The following is a 27970-nucleotide window of genomic DNA, read 5'->3' on the forward strand; positions in this document are numbered from 1 at the left end:
CCAAAGATGGAGATCCCTCCGATAGATAAAATAATGTTAGAACAACTTAATTAGAATATGCAACAATTGGAAAAATTAGAGTAAGAGACAATTCAAATGCACATTAAAAAGCCATGAAGCTGCGGTGCATAATGTGGGTTAAACACTGTGGGTTTAGATTTAACCCCTTAAGGACCAAACTTCTGGAATAAAAGGGAATCATGACATGTCACACATGTCATGTGTCCTTAAGGGGTTAAGGAGGTACATATCAACCAACCATTTCATGGAAGGAGCAATTCTCCAGGGACTTAGACAGGGAAAACCTTTAATGCTGCAAAGAGCCAGACAAAAGGTCTCACAAAGATAGATTTTAAATGTATTTGAAAAAACTACCACTAGAGACCGCTCTTCTGGTGATATACCAGGTGGAAATGGAGTGAAAAATATATAAAATAACAACCCACTTGTGTGCAGTGTATAACCACAATAATATTAGAATAGCAGATTCTCCACTAAAGAGATAGAAACCGGGCCCCAACAAACATATTTAGATAATATGCCCCCAAAGTTGTTTAAATAAATCTTACCTGATATAAGACTAGATGTCCAGAAATCAATTATTAGACATAACACTAAAAAGACTGCTTTGAGAATCTGCTACAACAACATTAGATTAATAAATACTCCAGATATGAGGATAGGTAAGAGGGACTAGAAAGTGGTTTAGTTTGCCTGCCCTAGCAAGTTCCATTCACCATTTCTCTCAGTAACGGGGTGATTATTAATAGGGGTGACCCCCCCAACCCTTAATTTTTACTAAGGAGTTACCCCATCAGCAAACAATCTAGTGAATCAAAAAGTGCTTAAATTATAAGTGAAATAAATGTGAAGAAAAAGAGCCCAACGCGCCAAAATTGCAGCTTCTTACCGCTGACCTTCTTACCTCCGAAAGAGAGCCCCAAGCCCTCTCTGAGCTAACCCTGGCGGTGCAGAAGTAGGTGTGCCGAGCAGACCCCAAATAAGTCAAACTATTCTAAAACAGTTTAACGTGTACAATGGGGGCCTCCAGTGAACTCCTGGCACTATAACCAGTAGGCATGCATTAGAGGATGAGTACTAGTTACCTGCTTTAGGCCTCTGTGAAAATGTGGTTTGTGTGTGTCTCTGTCTATATATTAACCCACTGCCCAACGCATTTCCCAATATGTTACAATATGAAACTGCATTATTATTTTTTTTAATTCTTTATTTTTGGTGCATAGAATAAACTGTACATACGTGCTAGCAATGCCCCAACAGCTGTTGCCAGCGATTCAATCAACATATAACACCAATTTTTAGGCATGGATAACAGTGCACATTTTTTATTTTAAGGTGATGTAAACAATAGTGTTATGCTAGCAATTAAGGTGGACTGACTAGTAGTGAAGGGTCAACTGTTGGTCTAAGCTCGTAAGTAGGTAAGTTTCCCCCCATAGCCGTGTGAAGCAGGGGGTCTTGGGCCCCCTCTCTAATCATGAGGGTACTACGGTTGCCTGCCCCTGGGTATCGTTTCGGTACGTCGTGGAGTGCTCCGTCCGTGCGAGGGGATTGTGTGCCGGTGTGTGTGATACCCTTGGTCGGGTAAGTCATAGGTGGCAGTGTCTGCAGTGGGGCGTTCTCAGGTCCCTGTTTAAGCTCCTGTTAGTTGGGTTTCCACAGTTTGGTGCTCACAGTGAATTTAAGTCTTCTAGGGGATAGGGGGACATACAGATCTGTGAAGGTAAGTGAGGGCTTTGGGGTTAAGGCGATTTCTTAGGTGTCAATTGTACTGGGCATAGGGGGAACTTAGCACACCTGAGTTACCCTGAGACATTCAGGAGGGGGGGGGGTGTAAAACATTGTAAGGGTGGTTGTCTAGTGGAGTGGTTTGTGTGGGATACATACCACTGTGCCCCTTATAAAATCAAGTTATGTTAAGTTACGGCCCTGACTTGTGGGTTCAAATTGGTGCGTCTAGGCACAAAGTCCCAGGTGGCCGCTGGGTCTCAACCATGAGGGTTCGAGTGTCCCGCAGCTTGCACTGTTGGGCCCAGCAAATCAGGAGAATGGCCCAGTGCTTGTAAGTGTGCAATCGCTCCAGCTTGGTCATGGATGGAGATGGTGGAGTCCCCCTGTGTGATGAGCAGCTTGAGGGCTTGGCTCCATCGGTAGCTAATATTTTTTGCTTGCAAGAGTAGTGTGAATTTGCAAAGTAATCGCCGCCAGGACAGAGTCCCCGCGGAGAGATCCGCGTAAAAGGCTTGGGTAGGTCTCGGGAGTTGAAATACTCCCTCTAGAGACACTGCCTTTGCTTGTTTTGGGGTTATCAGGTCTGCTATGAGGCGTCGGGCATCAAGCCTGTGTTCAATGGCTTGGCTCAGTTGCTGCATCTCTTTCATCTCTCTTTGCATCTCTGCGATGGTTTGAGTGTGCTCTTGTGTGGTACTTTCCACTAGGCCAAGGCGCCCAGTCAGGCCCGCAGATCTTCCCATATTAGGGCCACATCCGCTGATATTTTTTGTTGGAGTTCCGCCATGAGCTCTTTGATAGCCGTCAGTGTCGCTGGTGCAGCATCTGTTCCCGGTGGTGGGGGTGCCAGACGGGCTGTTGTTGGTAACCGTGGAGTTGGTGTGAGAACAAATAATCAGAAAAGTCAGAGCATCCGCCGTGGAGAGCCGCCATCTTAGGCTCCTGGACACCATGTGTCTGCCGCCACAAATCACCGATGCTCATACCCTGCCCGGGGTTGTCAGGTTTTGGTTTTCCATCTCATGGGGCAGGTCATGGGTTCTCCCCGTGAGTTTTGCAAGCGTTGGCTGGCTATTTTAGTCGTTTTTTCTCTTCCATTATTCCGGAGCTCAGAGGCCCTCCCCTCCCCCCTTCTATATGAAACTGCATTAGAGGGAGTAACGCGGCACTGTTACAAATAACAAATAAGTTAGAAGCATTTTATAAAGAAAACATCTTCTTGAAATGCTCATGAAGACTGTGTTGGAATTTCATTGAAATTATAATAGAGTCAAAAGATACCATAAGACAAATACAGGGCTACTTTGCGTTAGGGTAAATTCCTAATTTCAACAGATAAGAGCAGGAGAAGGTACACCAGTGGAGGTCCACGGTTCACATGCTCCATTATACCATTATCAAAGTGTGAATTGAAAGACCAAACTTTCAATTCACAACTTGAATACTTGTTGCTGGTTTGCCCTAGTCGTAAATTCCTAATTTGATGGCTATTGCCATCTAGGTTTCTTGTTGTGACAATCTTGTTTTTAACCTTACTGGTTTATTTAGATATAATACCGAATGCTTTTAAAGAGGCACTGTTACTCACATTCTCTCCCCGCCCCCAAGATGTAATTCATAAAGTTAGAATCTTCATGAAATACTGATTTTGACAGTGTGGAATTCCACAGGAATTCAAACCCAGTTAATAGATATACCGTTAAGTCCCTACTTTGACTCTGTATATTTCCTCCATCTGACTTTCTGTGACACTGGGCAGAGCTACAGTGTCAACCCCGATAACAGTCACCAGCGAAGGCTGCTGGGAATTGGTTCTGTCTGTGTAGGGGCTCATGGGATCCTCCACAGACCTCAATGCTGTACTCTCACACATGCGAGTTAAAGAGCAGCTGAAGAGCAGGGCCGCCATCAGGGGGTGACAACCGTGACAGTTGTCACGGGCCCGGCGGCCCTGGGGGGCCCGGACTGCTCTGGCAGTCCTGGGCCCCACTTTCCCTCTCTGCACACATAGATAGCGAATATCGCTATCTATGTGTGCAGCCCCGGGCCCCCGGCTTCCCAGTTACCGCAGAGGGGGCCCAGGCAGCACACAGCTTCTCTTCTTCTCGTTTCTGCTAATAACTCTCGCGAGACCCGGTTGCCATGGCAACGCTCCGCGGGTCTCGCGAGAGTTATTGGAGGAGAGAAGAGAAGAGTCTGTGTGCTGCCTGGGCCCCCTCTGCGGTAACTGGGAAGCCGGGGGGCCCCACCATGCCACCGGACCACCAGGGATGGAATCTCCCCCCTCCCTAGACACAGGTAAGCAGGGAGGGGGGAGAAACAATTTAATTTTTTTTTATTTTTTTTTATTATGTTAAAATGCCCCCCCCCCTCCCCCACACCCCAGCACATTTACACACACACACTGCATACACTGACACAACACACACACACACGCACACACACACACTGCATACACTGACACAACACACACACACACACACACACACACTGCATACACTGACACAACACACACACACACACACACACACTGCATACACTGACACAACACACACACACACTGCATACACTGACACAACACACACACACACACTGCATACACTGACACAACACACACACACACACTGCATACACTGACACAACACACACACTGCATACACTGACACAACACACACACTGCATACACTGACACAACACACACACACACACTGCATACACTGACACAACACACACACACACACTGCATACACTGACACAACACACACACACACTGCATACACTGACACAACACACACACACACACACACACACTGCATACACTGACACAACACACACACACACACACACACTGCATACACTGACACAACACACACACACACACTGCATACACTGACACAACACACACACACACACTGCATACACTGACACAACACACACACACACACACACACTGCATACACTGACACAACACACACACACACTGCATACACTGACACAACACACACACATACTGCATACACTGACACAACACACACACATACTGCATACACTGACACAACACACACACACTGCATACACTGACACAACACACACACACACACTGCATACACTGACACAACACACACACACTGCATACACTGACACAACACACACACACTGCATACACTGACACAACACACACATGCATACACTGACACAACACACACACACACACACACACACTGCATACACTGACACAACACAAACACACACACTACATAGACTGACACAACACACACACACACACACTGCATACACTGACACAACACACACACACTGCATACACTGACACAACACACACACACACACTGCATACACTGACACAACACACACACACACACTGCATACACTCACACAACACACACACACACACTGCATACACTGACACAACACACACACACTGCATACACTGACGCAACACACACACACACACACTGCATACACAGACACAACACACACACACACACTGCATACACTGACACAACACACACACACACACTGCATACACTGACAACACACACACACACACTACATACACTGACACAGCACACACACTGCATACACTGACACAACACACACACACACTACATACACTGACACAGCACACACACACTACATACACTGACACAACACACACACATTGCATACACTGACACAACACACACACACACACACACATTGCACACACTGACACAACACACACACACACACACACTGCATACACTGACACAACACACACACACACTACATACACTGACACAGCACACACACTGCATACACTGACACAACACACACACACACTACATACACTGACACAGCACACACACTGCATACACTGACACAACACACACACACTATATACAATAACACAACACACACACACTACATACACTAACACAACACACACACTCTGCATACACTGACACAACACACACTGCATACACTAACACAACACACACTGCATACACTAACACAACACACACTGCATACACTAACACAACACACACTCTGCATACACTGACACAAAACACTATGCATACACTGACACAAAACACTATGCATACACCAACACAACACACTATGCATACACCAACACAACACACTATGCATACACCAACACACTCTGCATACACCAACACAACACACTCTGCATACACTGACACAACACACTCTGCATACACTGACACAACACACACTGCATACACTAATACAACACACACTGCATACACTAACACACACACTGCATACACTAACACAACATACATACTGCATACACTAACACAACATACATACTGCATACACTAACACAACAAACACACTGCATACACTAATACAATACACACACTGCATTCACTAATACAACATGCACTCTGCATACACTACACACTAACACACTCACTGCATCCACTATACTGACACACACTCTGCATTCGCTACACATTAACACACTCTGCATTCACTACACTAACACACACTCTGCATCCGCTACACACTAACACACTCTCTGCATTCACTACACATTAACACTCTGCATTCACTACACTAACACACACTCTGCATCCGCTACACACTAACACACTCTCTGCATTCACTACACTAACACACACTCTGCATCCGCTACACACTAACACACTCTCTGCATTCACTACACATTAACACTCTGCATCCGCTACACACTAACACACTCTCTGCATTCACTACACTAACACACTTTCTGCATTCACTACACTAACACACTCTCTACATTCACTACACATTAACACACTCTCTGCATTCACTACACATTAACACACTCTCTGCATTCACTACACATTAACACACACTCTGCATTCACTACAAATTTACACACACACTACATTCATTACAATGACACACTCTGCATTCACTACACCCTAACACACACTCTGCATTTATTACACACTAACACACACTCTGCATTCACTAAACTATGCACACACTCTGCATTCACTACACTAACATACACTCTGCATCAACTGTGCACACAGCATCCACTACACAAACATCCTGTATTCACAGTACACACACTACATCCACCACAAATTGAAACACTCTGCATTCACTATACACAGACACTGTGTCTAATACACACACTACATCCACTACATCCACTAAACACATTTCATCTAGTACATACAAACACTACATTCACTACACAAACACACACTACATCACTGTACACACACTACATCCACTACTCAAACACTCTCTGCATTCACTACACATTAACACTCTGCATTCACTACACTAACACACACTCTGCATCCGCTACACACTAACACACCCTCTGCATTCACTACACATTAACACAGTGCATTTACTACACTAACACACACTCTGCATCCGCTACACACTAACACATTCTCTGCATTCACTACACATTAACACACACTCTGCATTCCCTACACATTAACACACACTCTGCATTCCCTACACATTAACACACACTCTGCATTCCCTACACATTAACACACACTCTGCATTCCCTACACATTAACACACACTCTGCATTCACTACACATTAACGCACACTCTGCATTCACTACACATTAACACACTCTGCATTCACTACACATTTACACACACTCTGCATTCACTGCACTAACACACACACTACATTCATTACACTGACACACTGCATTCACTACACACTAACACACACTCTGCATTCATTACACACTAACACACACTCTGCATTCACTAAACTATGCACACACTCTGGATTCACTATACTGACACACACTCTGCATTAACTGTACACACAGCATCCACTACACAAACATCCTGTATTCACAGTACACACACTACATCCACCACAAATTGAAACACTCTGCATTCACTATACACAGACACTGCGTCTAATACACACACTACATCCACTACAGACACTGCATCCACTAAACACATTTCATCTAGTACATACAAACACTACATCCACTACATCCACTACACAAACACACACTACATCACTGTACACACACTACATCCACTACTCAAACACACTCTGCGTTCACTATACACACTGCATCCGCTACACAAACACACACTCTGCATTCACTGCACAAACAGTATCTAATACACACAAACACTACATCCACTACACACATTCTAATTCACTTCCACTATACACACCACATTCAGTCCCGCATCATTGTCAGCAGACTAGGTAGGGCGTGGGCGGGCCAGGGAGGGAGGGGGCGGGGGAGGGGGGGCCCAGACCTTGTGCTTTGTCAGGGGCCCCAAAATTTCTGATGGCAGCCCTGCTGAAGAGGGACAGGCGTTGGAAGATGGGCACACCTACGAGGTTCAGATAAGTATCTCTCACCTTTACCTGCCCCCCCTACCACCAGACCGCCAACAGCGATGTCACCGTCATTATCAGGGGTATTTGCAAATTCTGCAAGGTCTCCAGACAGTAACAGTCCCGCTTTAATACCTCTTCAAATGATATCAATTTATATATTTTTTGATAATTTGTATTATTTTGTTTGTAAATGGCTGTGTGTATGTTTGTTATTGTGTTATATAACGTTTGTAAGTATATTATATGTGCCCCTCTGATTTTCTTCAATACAGCTCTGTTTCGTTACCCTGTTTGTGTGCTTTTTTTCCTCACCGTCCATACGGTTAAATGTTTATTTTTGTGCTCCCTCGCTCTCACCCCCTTATGATCACATCTGTTTTCATGATGTGTCTCTCCAAATAACAGATCACTTTGTCAGCATACGGTTGATTCAGGAGGGTGAGTTGAAGGATATGAAAGAGACGCGGTCAGTTTCGGGATCCAGCCCGGTGTGGAACGCTCCATTCCTGTTTGAAGCCTCTCCCAAAGCTGTGCAGGAGCAGACGTTGACTCTGGAATTCCTGGTAAAGCAGGTGAGTGCAGGGTTAGACCACAAAGTAGGTGCTATAAGCTACCATCTAGACTAGTGCCTACAGGTATCGCTGCGGCAGTGCCCCAATGCCTTAGCCTGCTGGGTAAAGCCATTACTAGTCAGAACAATATATATGTGGCTCCCATAAGGAAAAACCTTTACTAATGCTCGCTTGTGCCTAAGTGCACGATGAAGTCATAATATTGCATGATATTCTAGTGATCCATGACTGATTTCACATGGAACAGATAACGAATAGTGAATAAGTGACAGTATCAGCAGAAACACTGATTTATTGGTCCTTCAACTAGAGCAGTGGTAGTCAACCTTTTTCTACCTACCGCCCACTAATGCATCTTTTTCGTTGAAAAAATTTCCTTACCGCCCACCAGTTTTTGCGCAAATGCGGAATATTTTTAAGAAAGGGAGGGTGTTTTACAAAAAATAAATGTACGTACATTTATCTTTTTAGTTCTACTTAATGCAGGTTTATAAGGTTTTTAACTTTATAAAGTTTAATGAGAAAACAATAAAGTAAATTGAAATTACCTTTACTAGTGATTAATGAGATCCTTGAGGTTGATGCTGCGAGACTAAATATTTGATATCTGGTTCGATTTTCGTAAGGAACAAACGAAGGTCTCTTTCAGTGATATTCAGACGACTTCTCTGTTTGCGCATAATATGATTTCTCATTTGTGCGTCAGCTCATCTCCTCTCCCTCCTCAATTCCCCTCCCCACCTTTCCCCCCCCCACCGTTTTTTCCCCTTTTTTCTATTTTTAACCTTCCTTATAGCAATGCCCAGTAGGAAGGCTGAGCTAGGTAGCCCACTTACTATAGTCCACTATAAGACAGGCACACATACAAGACACACAAAGACACATACAGACACACATACAAGACACACACACACATACAAGACACACACACACACACACATACAAGACACACACACACATACAAGACACACACACACACAAGACACACACACATACACAAGACACACACACACACACAAGACACACACATACAGACACATACAGACACACAAGACACACACAAAGACACAGACAGGCACACACACTAACACAAGACACATACATACAAACAGACATGCACACACACACACAAGACACACATACGATACACATACAAGACACACACACACACACACAAGACACACACATACAAGACACACACAGGACACATACAAGACACACACAGGACACATACAGACACACAGACAGGCACACACACACACACACAAAGACACAGACAGGCACTCATACACACACAAGACACATACATACAAACAGACAGGCACACATACAAACAAACAGACACACACAGACATGCACACACACATATAAGACATACATAGACACACACGCAGACACACAAGACACACATACAATGACACATACATACAAAGACAAGACACACATATATACAGACAGACACATACACACACACAAGACATGCATACAAAGACACATACAGACAGACACACACACACACAAAACATACAAAGACACACACACACAAGACATACCTACAAAGACACACACACATACAAACAAACACATTATATTTAAGTCACCCTCCTGTTTCCTACCTTTAAGGTGCAGGAGGGTGACTTTTCCTGGGGTCCAGTGGTGGCTCAGGTGGATGGGAGTCAGAGTTCCCACTCTGACTCCCTCTGCTTCCTCCCGCGCGGCTCTCAGTTTTAGCTGGGAGGAGTGACCGGGGGGCCCGGTCACGCTGTTAAAGCGCCCAGCTCTGACCGGGCCCCCTTACAATCCGCATCCATCGGGTGGCCCTGACAGCATGGGCCACCCGATGGACACTTTGGAAGGCGGCCCCGGCGGTTTACCGCGCGGGCCGGAGCCGCAAATGGTCACAGCGGTGCCCAGTCGCATGGGTACCGCCCGCACTATCAACCTGGAAATCCCTACCGCCCACCTGGAATCCTGAAATGCCCACTAGTGGGCGGTAGGGACCAGGTTGACGAACCATGAACTAGAGGGAGAGTTTCCTTTCTGTGCCAAGAAATCAGAGGTAACGTTAGGGATATATAATAACAGAGTAGAGGAATGTGGGAAAAGAATCTGTGGGGAAAGTTAATTTTAAAAATATATATATTTTTAATAAAATTTGGAATACTTCTTGTCAACCCTCCACAAATTCCCAGCTTAAGGGGACACTGTAGGCACCCAGACCACTTCAGCTTATTGAAGTGGTCTGGGTGCACTGTCCTTTTTGCATTTTTCCATAGAAACTGCAATGTTTACATTGCAGCTCTAAGTCTGCTCTCAGTGGCTATCTACCAGAAAGTCACTAGAGGGCTTCCTGAATTGATTTGGACCTTTCGTCCGTATCTGACGCTGAATGACCTCACGCTCTGCATGAGGACCTCCAGCGTCAGATTTCTCCCCATAGGGAAGCATTGATTGAATGCTTTCCTATGGGGAGGTCTAATGCGCGTGCAGGATGGAGGAAGGGGCGGAGAGTAGACCCAGTACCGAGGGACATCGGTGCTGGGATCAGGTAAGTAAATAAAGGGTTTTCTAACCTTTTATTTACCGAAAGTGGGAGCACGAGGGAGGAAGGAGGCAGGGGGAGCAGTAGTGCCAGGAATACAGCTTTGTATTCCTGGTACTACAGTATCCCTTTAATGAAAAACTTTTCACCACCATCAATGATAGTATGGAAAAAAGTAATTCTTGTTTTCTTTACAGGGCAGAATTTACAACCGTGCACGTATTCTTGGCCGTGTTCTGATTGGTGCAGGGGCCTCTGGGGCTGGGTTGGCGCACTGGGATGAGGTGTGCTCCACAGGGCCTAAGGAGTGTGCTCACTGGCATACACTTCAGCCAGATGTGTTCTAGAATGTTTGCTGAGCACATGAAGTAGTCATCAATCAATAAGTGGTACTTTTCATCTGTTGCAAAACGCATCAGCCAATAACCGTGATAAGGAGGACCACACAGGAAGTCTACAGATTTCAAGGAACTATGCTTTTTCCATGGAGGAAACCGTCGGAATACTCTGTTGCTGGGTTTTGACCAAAATATATTACGTCATAGAATATGTATGTAAATGTATGAAAATTCTAAATTAATGCCTTATTTATGTTTTAACAGGTTAAGCATTCATGCCCTAGGTCATTGGGAAATTGAAAAGGAGTTGAAAACATCTGTTAAAGACTTAACCTGATAACAAGCAGCTAAATAGGCTTGTTAATAAGCAAGACATTTGCAATATGGTGTGGATACACAAAATTAACTGCTGAAAAATACAACAAAACACTTCCATGAAATAGTGTCACTGTCGTGCTGTATAATATTAGTAGACATGTTGTAGGATGTGATTCTCAACTCAGCATTAGAATCGACAATCTAAGTAACCTGGTAACATAAGAAAAATATTCTCTTTATTCAATATCCATTTGTTTAAAAATAAAATGAAACAAAACCGGCAGATGAACAGCAAATAAAAAGAGGAAGAAGAAAGACATTCCTCATGCCTGATGAAACTGAACGTGTTTCGCGTCTGGTGCAGATGCGAAACGCGTTAAGTTTTATTGACGGTTTAGTCTGTCTTTCTCCTTCCCCCCTTTCTTTATGTACGGTTTGTTAATTTTCAATGTTCACTTGCCAACTTTGCTTGGTGGTTTTTGTTCAAATTGGAATATATTTACACCTCTACGAAGATTTATTTTTGTTTGTCCCTCATTGAAAATCGTTTTTTATTTTAATATTTATTACAGGGAAGCAGTAGACCAGATATTTTGTGAGGAGACGAATAAGGTCATCCAAAATCTGTTGGTTTAAGTTTCTGCTTGGAACAGGAAATTAAACAGCGACGCAGTGCTATACAAGGAATACCAAGGCGAGTGCATTTCACATTATCGGTGGCAAGGTATAGCAGCACATGATTACATTGTGCACCACTACTACCTGATATTGCAAACAAACTGCTGACAGTAACTATTGGAACATCAGTTCTTCACAGTTTGTGAGATAATGTTATTGAAATGCCAAACTGTTTACTAAAATATTAAATATCAGTACTGGAATTTTTTTTTTTTTTGGCACTAGCCAATGAATCAGCCAACATGCTATTTCCACAATGTCTTTCAATGGACCTAGACTACACATCCTGCTACAATAATCTTGAAACAAATCCCTGCTACAGTACAAAAAGAAAGGACAGGTAAAGGTATAGAAAAGAAAAAGGGTACAGCCAGGTTCCAGAGTACTTTAATCCCTCCATGCGCTATGAAGACCGCTGTGTCGGCAAAGTGACAGGACTTCTTGCAGAACAGAGCCCTGCTAATCGTTTTGCTGGCCATTCGGCAATTCTTGGCGTAGTCGTTTTGGCGTGGAGTCTGTTGTTTAATTTAAATGAGGGGGTCTGAGTCTAAACCAATAAATTCAACTTTAAATATAACACAAGTCTGGAGAATTGAAAATAACTGATCATAAGAAAAGGCATATGTTTTTCATTTTGTAATTAATTTGCCATTTTGTACTCCAATACAAAGAACACAATCATTTATTTAGAAATTGTATTTATACATATGCTTCACTGTGTTTAGCGATTACATACTTTTCAAAGTTTCAAATCCAAAACATTTGGTTATATTAAGACAAATTAGTATCATGGTTTGTTGATAAGATTAAAATTACAAATTTCATTATATAACTGAGACAAAATAAATAGTTTTCAACAATACACAATGGCATACAGTAGTTTATTCTTCAATACAATTATTATTTCCCCCTTAAATGCAAATTAAGTAAAAAAATAAATAAATACTGATTGACGGATATATTGGCCTAAAAACAAACAATACATGTTTAAATACATGAAACATTCTTAAAATGAATATCTCTGCTGGAAACATTTACCTCTGCACAGTAAACATTTATCACATTAAACATTTTGTCGATATACATACATGCCATTTATTATTTGACAGTTGTCTATATTATTATGTTTTAAATCTTAGACACTGCCTTAAGTGTGTGTATGAAAAAAGATTAAACAAAAAACATTTCTTAAAAACCAAACAATTGTGAAACACCTCACGAGAATTTGCTCAGTCAAGAAAGTGTCATGCACGCTAGCCAACAGGCATAATCTACCTGTGCTATCAGAATGATCAATGCCAGGATTGCGTCATTTATCAACATGAAACCCAAGGGATGATTGCCGCAACTTGGTGCCCGTTTGTGACAAAATTATAAACACATCACATTTCCTGGGTCTACTACAGGCGATAATTTAGGCACCTAGGAATGGGCTTTAAAAAGCCAGCCTTTCTTCTGTGCTATTTTTGGGTTTTAACTCTTGGGAATATTATGAGTGTATGTGATTTTTCACTTTTTTTCCCCTCATTGTTTTCTCGGCTCCTGACCCAGTTTGTTACCTGACCTGTTTTAATGCTGCTGATACAGACCAATGGCACGTTTTAAAACTTTGCGATCTCTAATGCTGGCTTATACCTGTTTATACTATCAATCACCTGCCTGGTGTGTCTTTTTCCATTAACTCTAAATATTCTAAGGCTCGTAAAACGACTTGCTATCCCTTGCCTATATCTGCAAGTCAGGATCCGATCTCATCAGCAAAGACGGCCTGTAAGCTACATTGAATGATTTAAAGAAACTTGTCAGTAGTTATATTATTTTTAAATAAATATTCTGGAAAAAAAAAAAGGAATAAAATAATAAATATTGTAGTACGTTTTGTCTTGTAGGTTCATAGATTAATAGAAACAGACCAGTACTTAGTTAAAGGTTTGTGAATGGCTAGGGATATGAGGAAAGTACATTTTCACATTAAATCAGCCCACGTTTAACATTTGTTTTTAGTTGTCCCCAAATTTGAAGATCTGGTTGGCCTTCTGCGCATTGTATGGTCTTGGGGAAAGCAGGGCAGATACCCGGGGAGTGTGGGAACCTTGTGTATCATTTGTACATTCACTGTCAGCCTGGCTTCTCGGACTCAGTGGAGACCCCTCAGTGGAGCGTTTCCAACTTTTCACCATAGTCCCAGGAGGGTTGAGTCTCATTGGGGAAGCAGGAGGTGTAACACTGGAATGGATGGGAGTACCAGGTCTGGAGTTTTGGGAAGATGCTGTCCAAGATCCTTCTGATGGGCTTTGCAATGAGGCTCTGGTTCCTGCTGATGGCACTAATGATTCTTGGCTTCCAGACAAAGTATGCTCTGCTCCGTTATTGGGGCTTGTATCAATCGGGCTCCCTGACAGCCGAGGCACCGTGGGGTCTGTCCTGTTACTTCCGTGACCAAGCTGGGATGTGCTCCTTATTTGCTGGACCTGCTGCTGGAAACGCAGCTTAGCTAAGGGATATATAAAGAAACCGCTCAAGGGACAGCAATACTTGGTAAGATAAATTACAACATTTGGCAAGCAAGTGCTGACCAGTTTTAACATAATTTAACCCTGCTGCTGCCAAGGGTTTTTAACTATTTTCCCGCTGACTGCTATCTCTGGCAGTGGGCAAATAGTTTTGCTTTATTTATTTATATTGATTTCGAGTCCGGATTTGAAGCATTTAGGTCCATCCGATTGAATTTCAGACCATATTCAGGCAAAATCCGTACAGTGGTGAATAGCATGAACAATGTCCAGATTTTGCAGTCCAGTTGCACTTTTGTGAATAACCCTGATAGGGAATCTCAAGGTGCACAAGAGGTAAATATTTGAAGGAGTGCAGTTTCACGAACATTGTTAATCCACTGCTTCGCTTGTCGCAAGATGCTTAAACGGTCAATTATGAAAGGACAAGCAAATTATTATTTATGGTGGCAAAACTCACATGGAGTGCATATATGGATAATCCCAATTAAAGCAAGAAAAAAAGTTATATCACTAATTATTGCACTCCACCATGGAAGAAATTTTTTAAAAAAGTTAATGTTAAAAATAAATCTCTCTACTAAGTATCCGTTTTAAGTAAAAAAAATAAAAAATAAAAATGAAATAACATCAGTAAAAAAACAGTGAAAATAAGCACACTTATTTATGTACAAACAGGGGAGGTAGGGAACATACGACATGGCTGATAAAACTAATTGCGAGTCATGTCTGCACCAGACACTTTGTAAACATCATTAACAATTAAAGGACCCTATGGTGTTAAAAACATTATATAGGCCCTCTGCCTCCCCTTAATATAGTAAAATCTTACCTTTATTCCAGTCTGCTGGTGCTAGCTCTGCCCTTTATCTGCATCCTTGGCTGACATAATCAGAAGTGAGGATCTCAGCTAATCACATTGCTTTTCCATAGGAAGGCATTGAATTGGATAAATTGTCAATTTTGATGATCTCAGCCAAGAAGGTGGGCCAGGGGTGTAGCCAAACACCACCCTGGACAATCAGCATCTTCTCATAGAGATGCATTGAATCAAAGCATCTCTATGAGGAATGTTCAGTGTCTCCATGCAGACTCTGAATGGCAGTCACACTGTGCAGCACTGCCCCAGGAAGCACCTCTAGTAACCATCTGAGGAGTGGCCAGTGGAGGTGTCCCTAGGCTGTAATGTAAACACTGCATTTTCTCTGAAAAGACAGTGGTAACTGCAAAAAGCTTGCTGCAGGGACTGACTATACTCACCAAAACAACTACATTAAGCTGTAGTTGTTCTGGTGACTATAGTGTCCCTTTAACAATTACAGTTGCCTCCCCTGGTGGAGTGCAATGTTTAGTGATATTGTTGTTTCTTCAATTTAGTCATTTACGGGGAGAAAGAAGCTGGCAAAGTACAGCCATAAATGTATAATATTTAATTGTACCCCATTACCAGCTCCTCCCATTCTGCACTAGATTCAAACATATGCCTGGGGCACCCAGAGATGGGTGGTGTACTAAAACTTCTAGTGGAAAGGCGATTCCCAGGAATTCTAAATTGTTCTACTGTCAACATTTCAGCATATTACAATTAAAATAAAAAATATAATATATGTATATATGAACACATTTTTCAAGCAGGGTGTCTTTTGCATGTCCATTGTATACTTTACCTTTCATTAAAGAGTCATTTCTTTCACGCAACATTTTGATTTCAGAAGTCATACTGGATATCTGAGAAACCGAGAAAAGGGGGGTAATCTCACATAACCTAATACATTGGAGATGAGATATTACTAGAGTATACATTAACCTATTAGTTGGCAAGTTTTTACTTTAACATAACATTTATTTGAACCATAGGCTGCATAGATTGCTGTTTAGGGATACCTTAAAAGAAACAATAACTGAAATGTACACAATTTCATTTTTCATTTATTTATTCGTCTTTTATGGAGATAAATAAATGTTTAGAGACTATCACATCAATAATCATGTTTAAGCAAAGCAGTGTAAGCTAAGCAAATGACTTGTCTTCTAGAAGGTGTGTGTAATTTACTAGAACCTGTGTAACTTGACAGCTCCAGCATAATTGATTTCCTGAAATAATGCCCCCAGATTCGGGGTGAAATAAGATAAAACTACAGGGTTATTCAATAAAGTCCAAATGGCACAAAACCATCTAGCTGCATACGGGGCTATTTGGGCTGCAAAATACAGACGTTGTTGATAGAATTTTTAAATGTCTGGATTTTGTAATTCAGGCCAGAATTTGATCAGAATTTCAGCCGAGCCTGTCTCCGGCCGCCAGCTGAAATCGAGGACGAATGTGGCAAATCCAGGCTCTGAGAATGCAACTCTACGCAACGGGGCAAATAGTAGAAACCCTGTGTAGTGCCAGAGATAGTTATGCGGCATCTGACCAGACATTTTAGCCAGTAGCTTCAAATAAAGCAAAAAAAAAATTAAACAAAAATCCTATGAAGGTCAATAAGACCCCTATATTTCTGTAATGTTGGTATATCTACCAAACGTGTAAAACTAGTGACTAGGCAGCCATTGCAATATGACCAAGAGCACTCTGACAGTCAGGGCCGGTACAAGGATTTTTGACTACACAGGCGAAGATACATTTTGCCGCCCCCTCCATCCCCCCCAAAAATGTATCTTCACCTGTGTATCTTGTAACCCCCTTTAGTGTTTTATATTCCATTTTTTGAATGTCTTACCCCCCATTTCCCCTTTGTGTGTCTTATTGCCCTCTGCTATATTTTATCCCTTGTGTGACTCTTACAACCCCCTTGTGTATCTTTTAATTTCCCTAGCCCCTTTGTCTGTCTCTTTCTTCCCTCCAGCCATTTTCTTTCATCCTCCTGCCCCTTTCTGTGTCTCTTTCTCCCCCCCCAGCTCTTTTGTGTGGCTCTTTCTTCCCAACACCTTTGTGCTTCTCTTTGTTCCCCCTAGCCCCATTGTGCTTCTTCTTACTCCCCCCTATCCCTTTTGTGCTTCTATTCCCCCCCGAGGCCCTCTGTGCATCTTTTCCTCCCCGAAGTCCCTCTGTGTGGGACCCATTATCCCCTCTGAGTTTATCTGAGTTTCCCTCAGTCCCTCTGTGTGTCTCTTTGTGCCCTGTGCCCCTCTGTATGTCTTTGTGCCCCCAGCCCTCCAGTGCCTTTCAATATCCTTTCTGTGCTTTTTATTGTCCCCCCTCCTGTACCTTTTTTTCCCCTCCCCGTATATTTTATGGTTTCCCCTCCTGAACCTTTTATAGTCCCTCCTCACCTCCTGTACCTTTCATTGCTCCCCCTCCTCTCCTGTACCTTTCATTGCCCTTCCTTCTCTCCTGTATGTTTCATAGTCCCCTCTCCCCTTCTTTACCTATTGTTGCCCCATCCACTCTTATACCTTTTATTGTCCCCATCCCCTCTTGTACCTATTATTGCCCCCCTCCCCTCTTGTACCTATTATTGTCCCCCTCCCCTATTGTACCCATTATTGTCCTTCTCCCCTCTTTGTCCCCTGCACCTCCCTTTGTGCCCCCCCACCCCCGCACCTCCATCCATGTGGCTGAGTGGGCGGTCCACGGCGGAGGATCCAGTTTTCTGTCCCGGTCTGACAGGAAGTAGTTTGTTGTATTTCCTGTCAGACCAGGTAGGTGGCGGTCCACCCGCTCGGCCACTTTACATGCAGTGACCTGCAGGAGGGGAGTGCTGCAAAGGGCGCCCTTCTCCTGCCGGTCACCCGGAGATCACTCCCCCTGGGCCGGTGCGCCCTAAGGTGGCAGCCAGGGCCACCTTATGGTAGTGCTGGCCCTGCCGACAGCTAAGTCTCGAGAGAAGTGAGATTTGGCTGTCCGGGCACTCTGATTAGAACGCTGATCAGAACGCTCTTGGTCATATTGCAAAGTGTGAGAAATGTTCCCACACTTTGCGATACCAGTCATAGCGTGGGAAACCTATAAAAAGGCTTTCCAAGCTAGGAGCACTCATTCTGCGCAAACCCACCTTGGGTGAAGATAAGTTAGTTTTTGTTGAGGTATTTAAAATGTAAAAAAAAAAAACGCAGGATAATCAGTAGCATTGGGAATTATGGATTTTTATTAAGAAAGTAGAAAATAGAAGACTTCTGGTTCACAGATGGGGGCATATGGAGGTGCAATTCTTCCATTATAGTAATATAGGGGTCTTATTGACCCCTCCATAGGATTTTTATTAATCAATTTATTTTTTAATACACAAAATTAAGCCCTGCACTCAAATTGCCACTACTGCTGGCAACAGGGTGTTTCACTAGTTAACATGAATGTACATGGTTTGAAGGAAGGGATGAAAACTGTCCTAAATGAAGTTCTGTTTAGTGATTGATGGATAGTTTAATAACTTTTTTGATTTGCTGGCAGATAAATCTACACTGATCGGCCGCAACATTAAACTACCTGCCTAATATCATGTAGGTCACCCTTGTGCTACCAAAACAGCTCTGATGCGTTAAAGCATGGACTCCACAAATCCACTGAACGTGTCCTGTGGTATCTGGCACCAAGGCATTAGCAGCAGATCCTTTAAGTCCTGCGAGGTGGGGGCCTCCACGGATCGGATTTGTCATTCCAGCACATTCCCACAGATGCGGAGTCGTATCGAGATCGGGAACTTGGAGGCAAAGGCAACATCTTGAACTCTTTGTCATGTTCCTCAAACCATTCCTGAACACTTTTTTCATTGTGACAGAGTGCATTATCCTGCTGAAAGAGGCCATTGCCATCAAAGAACACCATTGCCATGATCTGAAACAAGCTCTAGATAGGTGGTAAGTGTCAAAGTAACATCCACGTGAATGCCAGAACCAAGGTTTTCCAGCAGAACATTGTCCATAGCATAACATTGCTTTCACCAGCCTGCCTTCTTTCCATAGTGCATGCTGCTGCCATCTCTTCCCCAGGTAAATGATGCAAACGCACCCAGCTACCCATCTGATCTTAAAAAAAAAAAAGAAACGTGATTCATCAGAAGAGGTAACCATTGCCCCTTGGTCCAGTTCTGATGCTCACATTCCCATTGATAGCGCTTTCAGGGATGGACAGGTGTCATCATGGGCACTCTTACTGGTCTGTGGCTACGCAGCCCCAAATGCAGCAAACTGCGATGCACTGTGTGTTCTGACACCTTTCTATCAATTTGAACTACAGTAGCTTTTCTATGTGATCGGTACATCAATGAGCCTTGGGGGCCCTTTCACCGGTTGTCCTTCCTTGCAGCACTTTTGATAGGTAATAACCACTGCATACTGGGAACACCCCACAAGAATTGCCATTTTGGAGATGCTCTGACCCAGTCGTTTAGTCATCACTATTTGGCCTTTGTCAAAGTCAGTCAGATCTTTTCGCTTGTCTATTTTTCCTCCTTCCATCACATGAAATTCAAGAACTGACTGTTCCCTTGCTGCCTAATATATCCCAGCCCTAGACAGGTGCCATTGTAACAATATAAGCAATGTTATTCACTACAACTGTCAGTGGTCTTAATGTTGTGGCTGATCAGTGTATACTTAATATGCTGATGGAGCAAAAGGAGTTATTTACCTTGTTTGATTGTTCTTCGAGTTGTCTCTGCAGGCTCCTGATATCGTTATTGTGTGTCTTTATGAGATCTTCTTGCAGTCGGTCTCTCTCCTTTCCAAGTTCCTCTTGACGTTTTTCCTGGTCTTCGATAGAACTCTGCACATTCTAGAATGGGTAGAATAAGATCAGAGGTCACAGAGGCAGTAATACCATAATATATAACACTTTTACAATTAATAGCATTTATATTGTTCTGCATTTTTCTGCTAGAGCATAGTGTTGGAAGAAAATATCTAAGTACATTTGCACACCATGGACATGTATGTACCCTTGTACAATTTTAAAGTGTACTTTTGTGTGTGGGCTGTTTTCTTATAGGGATCCTATAGTAATATGGAAAAGAGTATATATAGTGGAGCGCTGATTGAATAAAAATAGATGAGAGTAGGGTCAACAGATAGGAAACCTAACAACCTATAGAATATAGAACAAATACATAAATAGATTAACCCTTCTCTCCTAATCGATCATAGAACTGACCTTACTAGCACACTCAAGATAAGTTAAAAATAATTTATTATAAAATACAGACAAAATATAAAAAGGAAACAATAACTATTGCATATAATATGTCTATTTCAAATTTCTAAATGAAAGCCATGTAAAAAGTCCAGACATTATTCGAATGCTCGGCGTCCCGAGTCAGCAAAAATATGTGGTGCTGAAAAAATATATCAAATAATAGTCCTCTTTGTAGTACAAGTGATGGCTGGTATTGTTGGGAGTCAGACCTCTCCAGACGCGTTTCTCCGCTTCGGTGGCTTTCTCAATTGATCATGAAGATGTCTAGCGTCATTTAAGCGACTTAGGATCCAGGATGACAACCTAGTAGTTGTCTGATTGACAGTCACTAGAGGCAGTCTTAGTCCTGCAAGATAATCATTGCAGTTTCTCTAAAACTCCAATGATTTACATTGCAGGACTAATGGGAACAGGGGCACTGCAGCCAGGCCACTTCAATTAGATGGTCTGGGTGATTATAGTGTCCCTTTTACAAACTCCACAATCCAATTCCTACTCGTTCTAGATATGTGTTAGTGACTGATCATCTCTGTGTTTAAGTGTACGAGGGAGCCCTGAAAAAGGAAAGTGCAACTCTGCTCTATAACATGAAGTTGGAATTTTAGTAAACTGCATTGCAAGGTTGGCACTAAACTTCACTTACCATTCTATACCAACACTACAGTTTGCAATAAATGAATATGCTATTATTTGCAAAAATGGAAATCCGGGGAAGCTCTTTATCAAAAGGTCGGTCGTATTTTGTTAGTCAAACAGAATGAATAATAAACAAAATAAGTAATATGTTACAAAGTATACACAATTTATACATATATGCAGTATAATTATACATAACGTACATATATGGAAGCATGTATATAGTCTCTCACATCTCTTACCTCGACCATTTTGAATTTTTCAGCCCAGTTTTCCTCCGGTTTCTCCTCTTTAGGAAGCTTGTTATAAGCTTTTGTCAGATTTATTTTCTCTTTGAACAATCCCTTGAGCTAGAAATAGATAGTACACAGCTTTATAATCTATTCCTAGGCGCATCTTTTACATATACAGTATAAGCCTGGAAGGAACAATATACTGTTAGGAATACAAACATGTATTCTTAACACCATAGTGCTGGAGTACACGTTAAGTTGATGGGCCTCCTCAGAATGGCGTTAAAAGGTAATTAAAGTACTTTTTCCCCCCATCGCTGCCCTGGTCTTGCCGTGGCTGGCCCCGCCTCCATAGCTGAGATAATCTTTATGAACTCAGCCAATCCAATGTTTTCTCATACCAAGCTGCGCCACTCAGCATCTCCTCCTATGAATCAATGCATCTCTATGGGGAGCGTTCAGAATCTCCATGCAAAACGTGGAGACTATGAACACAATGCAGCACTGAAATAAGAAACACTTCTAGTGACAGTCTGAGTGACTGCACTTCAAGGTCTTACTAGACAGCAATGTAAACACTGCATTTTCATTGCTGAGCCTGCAGGGATATGCTATAGATACCAGAACCACTACATTAAGCTTTAGCAGTTCTGGTGACTATAATGTCCCTTGAATAAAAAAATATATCCATATACGTGGTTTCCAAAGTGTTAAAGGGACACTATAGTCACCTGAACAACTTTAGCTTAATTAAGCAGTTTTGGTGTATTGAACATGCCCCTGCAGCCTCACTGCTCAATCCTCTGCCATTTAGGAGTTAAATCCCTTTGTTTATTAACCCAAGTCACACCTCCCTGCATGTGACTTGCACAGCCTTCCATAAACACTTCCTGTAAAGAGAGCCCTATTTAGGCTTTCTTTATTGCAAGTTCTGTTTAATTAAGATTTTCTTATCCCCTGCTATGTTAATAGCTTGCTAGACCCTGCAAGAGCCTCCTGTATGTCATTAAAGTTCAATTTAGAGATTGAGATACAATTATTTAAGGTAAATTACATCTATTTGAAAGTGAAACCAGTTGTTTTTTTTTTCATGCAGGCTCTGTCAATCATAGCCAGGGGAGGTATGGCTAGGGCTGCATAAACAGAAACAAAGTGATTTAACTCCTAAATGACAGTGAATTGAGCAGTGAGACTGCAGGGGAATGATCTATACACTAAAACTGCTTTATTTAGCTAAAGTAATTTAGGTGACTATAGTGTTCCTTTAAGTACTTAGTTCTGAAAGAGTTGTTCTGTTAGTACATAGCACCATGGCACAGACACTGTGGTCATCTTATCATAAACCTGCTAATATTACCTGTTCCGTTACTGATCTGTATTGTTTTTTTAGAGACTCGTTGTCTGCTTGCAGAATTTGGGCAACTTGTTCATTCACTTTTGTCTGCTTAGAGCTGTCCTATCGATACATGGAAAGAGAGAGAAGAAAATAACTAAGGTGAGCAGGAAGAGAATGGATGTAAATATACAGAAATAGAACAGAAAGATAGAAAATTAACAATTTATCCAAATGCAGCATTGTAACAGAAAGTGCTAATACTTGCATAAAGCCCACAGTAACAGCACTTTTTTTATATGGACCCAAAGCATGTCCATGGTCAGGGACTCATTCTTCAGTTATAAAACGATCTCGGTGACCAATTCAATAATTATAAAATATACCCTACTAAATTCTTCAGAGTCAGACTCTTTCATCGAATCCCTTCCCCGGGGACCAGGACTCTTCGGGGGAAGCAGTGCTGCCACAGTCATTTAATGAGGACATTTACCTGGTAGATCTAAAATGCTGGTTCCATCTACTGGTAACCCATTGGAATACCATGGAGACCTTATATTAAGTCCTGACCAAGGAGTTAGGAAACAACAATCTAAACCCAGAACACAGAAGTCCTTATGTACATTTTGGCTAAAGGGAAATTTACAGAAGAGCAATCATTCTACCTTTTTTTCGTGCATCAAGAAAACTTTGATTTTGTTCAAAACTCCGGTGACAAAATACCTTTAATATTCCTTGCAGCTGGTGCAGAGATGACAGCATCTGGGTTTTCTCCTCCTCTAACTCCACATTGCATCCCTGGCACCCTGGCCAAAAAAACACAGTTTGTCATGCTCACTTTTACTTAGGACCTAAATCTGTAATGATCACATGTTTGTACCTGAACAGCAGTTCTCTCATTGACATTGATGGGACAGTACTATCGAATTGTCAGCGGTAATTGTATCCCTTCTAGTCCTTAGTAGTATTACAATTTGTACCAATGATCTAACCTGCCAATCCAATCAGTGTCCTCCTATCACATAAAAATGGATTTACCATGTCCTAATCCAAAGGCCATCTTCAGCAACTTGGCTGCTCTCGTATGTGAAATCCAGTTATTGTCTGTGGTTTTTCTGCCTGTATGAGTCTGGGGTGAATGACTGATCTTCTTAAATCCATATTTAAAAATAAAGGCATGCGGCCCAAATATATATAAATATTATTTTATTTCAAAGGTTAAGGTTAAGAAATTGCACATACTACAAAATAGTGATCGGTCCAGTTCACTAAACAGCATTTGTGAGTTTAACAAATGTTAGGTAGAATTAGATATGCTGTCAAAAATCACCAATTCAGGATAACAGGAGATTGTTATTTTTTTACTTTTTAATATTAATTTGCACAATTAAATGTGCAAAGACATGATGTTTAAAAAGAAAAAAGACACACATTGAAGTTTCATGTTTATAACATTTTTTAAAATAAAACACACGGCCTAGGTGGGTTGAGCTCCATCTATTCGTGTCATTTCCCCATGTGTCTCTCACTACTGGAAGCCTACTGACTGTGATGGCATGTATTGTCTGGTGATGGATAGTTCTTTACTTTTACTCCAGGCGAGTACCAGTAGTATCACTGTGTGTTGATGAAAGGCTCGTTGTGTTCAATGTCTGATTGATATGACGTGAAACGGATGGTTCGGAGCAATGCACTGCCTGAAGCAGTCCAGTTCTTATGGACCATTCACACTTATTAACATTAGTCTAGGTGGTAATATTACAATCAATTGGTTGATGGATTAGATGTTGGCGTTCCACACACCTTTGATGGTCTTGTCCAGCTGTAAGAGGAAAGCATCACAGCGAGCACACTTCTGGGAGCCATCTGCAGCTTGGGCTCCAACTGGACTCCATCTCCTCGGCCCAGTCCGGGGTGGCTGGTGGACAGCTGTAGAGGAAGCCGTGTCAGTCTGTCCGTGCATTTCTGCCAACTGGAGAAAGAACATCAGAGCGTCAAGGGAAATACAAAACGTCACCAGCTATTTCCACATATTGAGAGCAACATGTTTGGTATTTGCTGCATCGTTCAACAAATATCCAGTTATAATGTCTCCTATGACAACAGGACAAAAACATTGTACAGGTATTGTATACGGTCAGTTCTGTATATTATGAAGCTGCTATTTAAAACAAAGAAAAGCAGTAGCGATTGAAGTGTTTCAAGTATCAAGATGTTTATGCATTTAGAAGAGTAATGCATCAATCCTCATTCAAATATATACAATGCGAAGGTGGCAAAACATTTTACGACTGTGTACTTCTTATAGTAGTGGTTGTGGTACATGGATACTGCTGTTTATTTCTCGGACAATGTAAAAGATTGCCATTCCTGAAAAATGTTACAACAAGAATAGTGAATACTGCTCAGCCCACAGCCAGCGCGTACCTTCAGCTCCAGTGAGGACCTTTCAATGTCCATTTCCGTTTTTTCCATTTCCCTCTTTTGCTGGAGGTGCCTCACTGTCTCTTCTCTGTAAAACAAGCAAACGGACAAGAATGCTGATCTTTTTAACACGTTTTTTCACATTTAACCCTTTCCTGATTCTCCCTGAATGTAATCGGTGAAATGCCAGTTTGGATAAAACACAAGTCACTGGCAGTGGGGGTGTCTGACTCCTGCTTAGATGGCAATGTCTCCCAGAGACATAGTCCTAGTCTACAAGCTGTATTACTTACGATCCTTCCAACTGCTTCTGTAGGGAGGCCACCAACTGCTCCAGTCTTACATTCTCGGCACTGCATTCCTTGTACTGAAGGAACACAGAGGGCATGGTGTTGGTTATACTGTATCTCAGTACAAACACTTACAGTCAAACAATATTTATGTAGGTCCCTATTTTCCCATTTAGAACTTTTAGAACTAGACTGTTTTTTAGGAACAAGGCAGAATCAGAATTCATTGTGTTACATTGTTCTAAGTTAATTGTAATATTAGGATGCAGACAGTATTATTCATTATAGTGTGAATCGTCAGGCATTCATAGTGATTTTCACTAGGCCAGAATCAATCAAATTAGATTGGCAATGTTTTCAGTTTTTTTTTGTTTTTTGTTTTATTAATATTTTTTTTTTAAAATTACATACAAAAACATACAAATAGAAACAATTACAATTACATATTCAATTATTCATTGTTAATCAATATTCCTGCTACTAGATAGCTTATACCTAGTTACACATACATATATCATTTTCTAATTTTCTCTCCTTTTTTTACCCTATCTTCTCTATTTCTTTTTTTTATATTTAACTCAAAGTGAGAGTATTATCAATGCTTTTCGTTTCTTTTCTCTTCTCTCTTTTTTTCCTTTTATCTTTCTCTCTCTCTCTTTCTTTTTTTTACTATTTTCTAGGCCTGTCTAATTGGGATTTTAAATCACTCATTCGGGTCAAAACACAAAAGGTTTAAATGTAGTTGATTTTGATAAGTGACGGTTTTGATCATTGTCAAGGCGGCAGGAAGTTAAGGGAAATAATTAACTGTAATATCGATTAAGATGCAGACAGGATTATTCAATAAACTGTGACTTAGCAGGCATTCATGGTGATTTTCATACTTGAAAACAAGAGAAATCTCAACGTATCTTTCCTGGGAAAATATTTTATTAATAGATTTTCAAACACTAAGCAATGTTTTTGGTTTTAGTGAAATTAACGAATATTAACTGTGGGTCTGTGTATGCCTCCTGTTCGGGGATAACCCCTATTGAATTAAATTATGTCAGCTATCTAAGTCAGGAGTAGGGGGATACATTCCAGGTATGCCCTGTATGGTGGAAATCTAAACCCAAGAGGATCTCTAGAAATCTAAATTAATAACCAACACACACATGCTGATACCACCACCTTAAAAAATAAGTAATTGGCTAGGAAGGAAATTTATAAGAAAAGGTCTCTGCTTTTGATAAAGCTAAGAGATTCCCAACGATAAGAGGGTGTCAGGGTACCTGCTGTCTCTACCTCTGTGGAGGTGAGACACTTGGACGTTCTTCCTCGCAAAAGGGTTGAATCACTCGTTCCTCGCGGTTCCCTCGGTCGTTTACACGCCGGCCGCGAGGGATCCACTTCCTTTTATGACGTGGCGTTCAGTAGCCGACGTCATGACGACAACCCAACCCGATCTGTCAATCAAGCCCCAAGCACGAATGAGGATTCGTCGGGGGCGTGATTACCTGTTTAGATCAGGGTATAAAAGAGGCCTTTCTACGTTTGTTCATTGCCCTGTCGTGGTTCTAGCTTGTCTAGTCACTCAGTGCTCTTGTATGCTGTTAGTTTCTTTGGTTTTGACGCGGCTTGTCTGTTCTACCTCGTTTACCTCTATTACCCTTTGACTCGGCTTGTCTCTCGTTTACCTGCTCTCTAGTTCCCTCGACCTCGGCTTGTCTCTAGACCATTCTTTACTACTCTTACGTTAGTCCGGCCATTCTAAGGTCCGGTATACGTACCCTGTACCTGTTTGTACTCTGCGTGTTGGATCCCTGTCCCGATCCTGACAGAGGGGAATTGTAATGCACTATACT

General features: G+C 41.9%; 2 protein-coding genes across 5 annotated transcripts in view; one reads left to right on the forward strand and one right to left on the reverse strand.

Annotated features, from left to right (window-relative positions):
• The window catches only part of LOC134601407 (synaptotagmin-5-like), a 64528-nt gene extending 52686 nt beyond the window's left edge, over window positions 1-11842 (forward strand). For all 3 annotated transcript variants that reach the window (XM_063445888.1, XM_063445887.1, XM_063445886.1), the window contains exons 4-5: window positions 8519-8685; window positions 11425-11842. In XM_063445888.1, the coding sequence (XP_063301958.1) occupies window positions 8519-8685; window positions 11425-11574 (317 nt within the window). In that variant the 3' untranslated portion in view covers window positions 11575-11842. The remainder of the gene's footprint in view (window positions 1-8518; window positions 8686-11424) is intronic.
• Window positions 11843-14528: 2686 nt separating this feature from the next.
• LOC134603388 (myosin-2 heavy chain-like) overlaps window positions 14529-27970 on the reverse strand; it is a 58024-nt gene continuing 44582 nt past the window's right edge. For both annotated transcript variants that reach the window (XM_063449301.1, XM_063449302.1), the window contains 9 exons: window positions 26127-26200; window positions 25837-25921; window positions 25213-25381; window positions 24133-24215; window positions 23434-23532; window positions 22086-22193; window positions 20647-20790; window positions 16742-16802; window positions 14529-15055 (listed from right to left, as the gene is read on the reverse strand). In XM_063449301.1, the coding sequence (XP_063305371.1) occupies window positions 14562-15055; window positions 16742-16802; window positions 20647-20790; window positions 22086-22193; window positions 23434-23532; window positions 24133-24215; window positions 25213-25381; window positions 25837-25921; window positions 26127-26200 (1317 nt within the window). In that variant the 3' untranslated portion in view covers window positions 14529-14561. The remainder of the gene's footprint in view (window positions 15056-16741; window positions 16803-20646; window positions 20791-22085; window positions 22194-23433; window positions 23533-24132; window positions 24216-25212; window positions 25382-25836; window positions 25922-26126; window positions 26201-27970) is intronic.

This window comes from Pelobates fuscus, chromosome 3, assembly GCF_036172605.1.
Source record: "Pelobates fuscus isolate aPelFus1 chromosome 3, aPelFus1.pri, whole genome shotgun sequence".
NCBI lineage: Eukaryota > Metazoa > Chordata > Amphibia > Anura > Pelobatidae > Pelobates > Pelobates fuscus.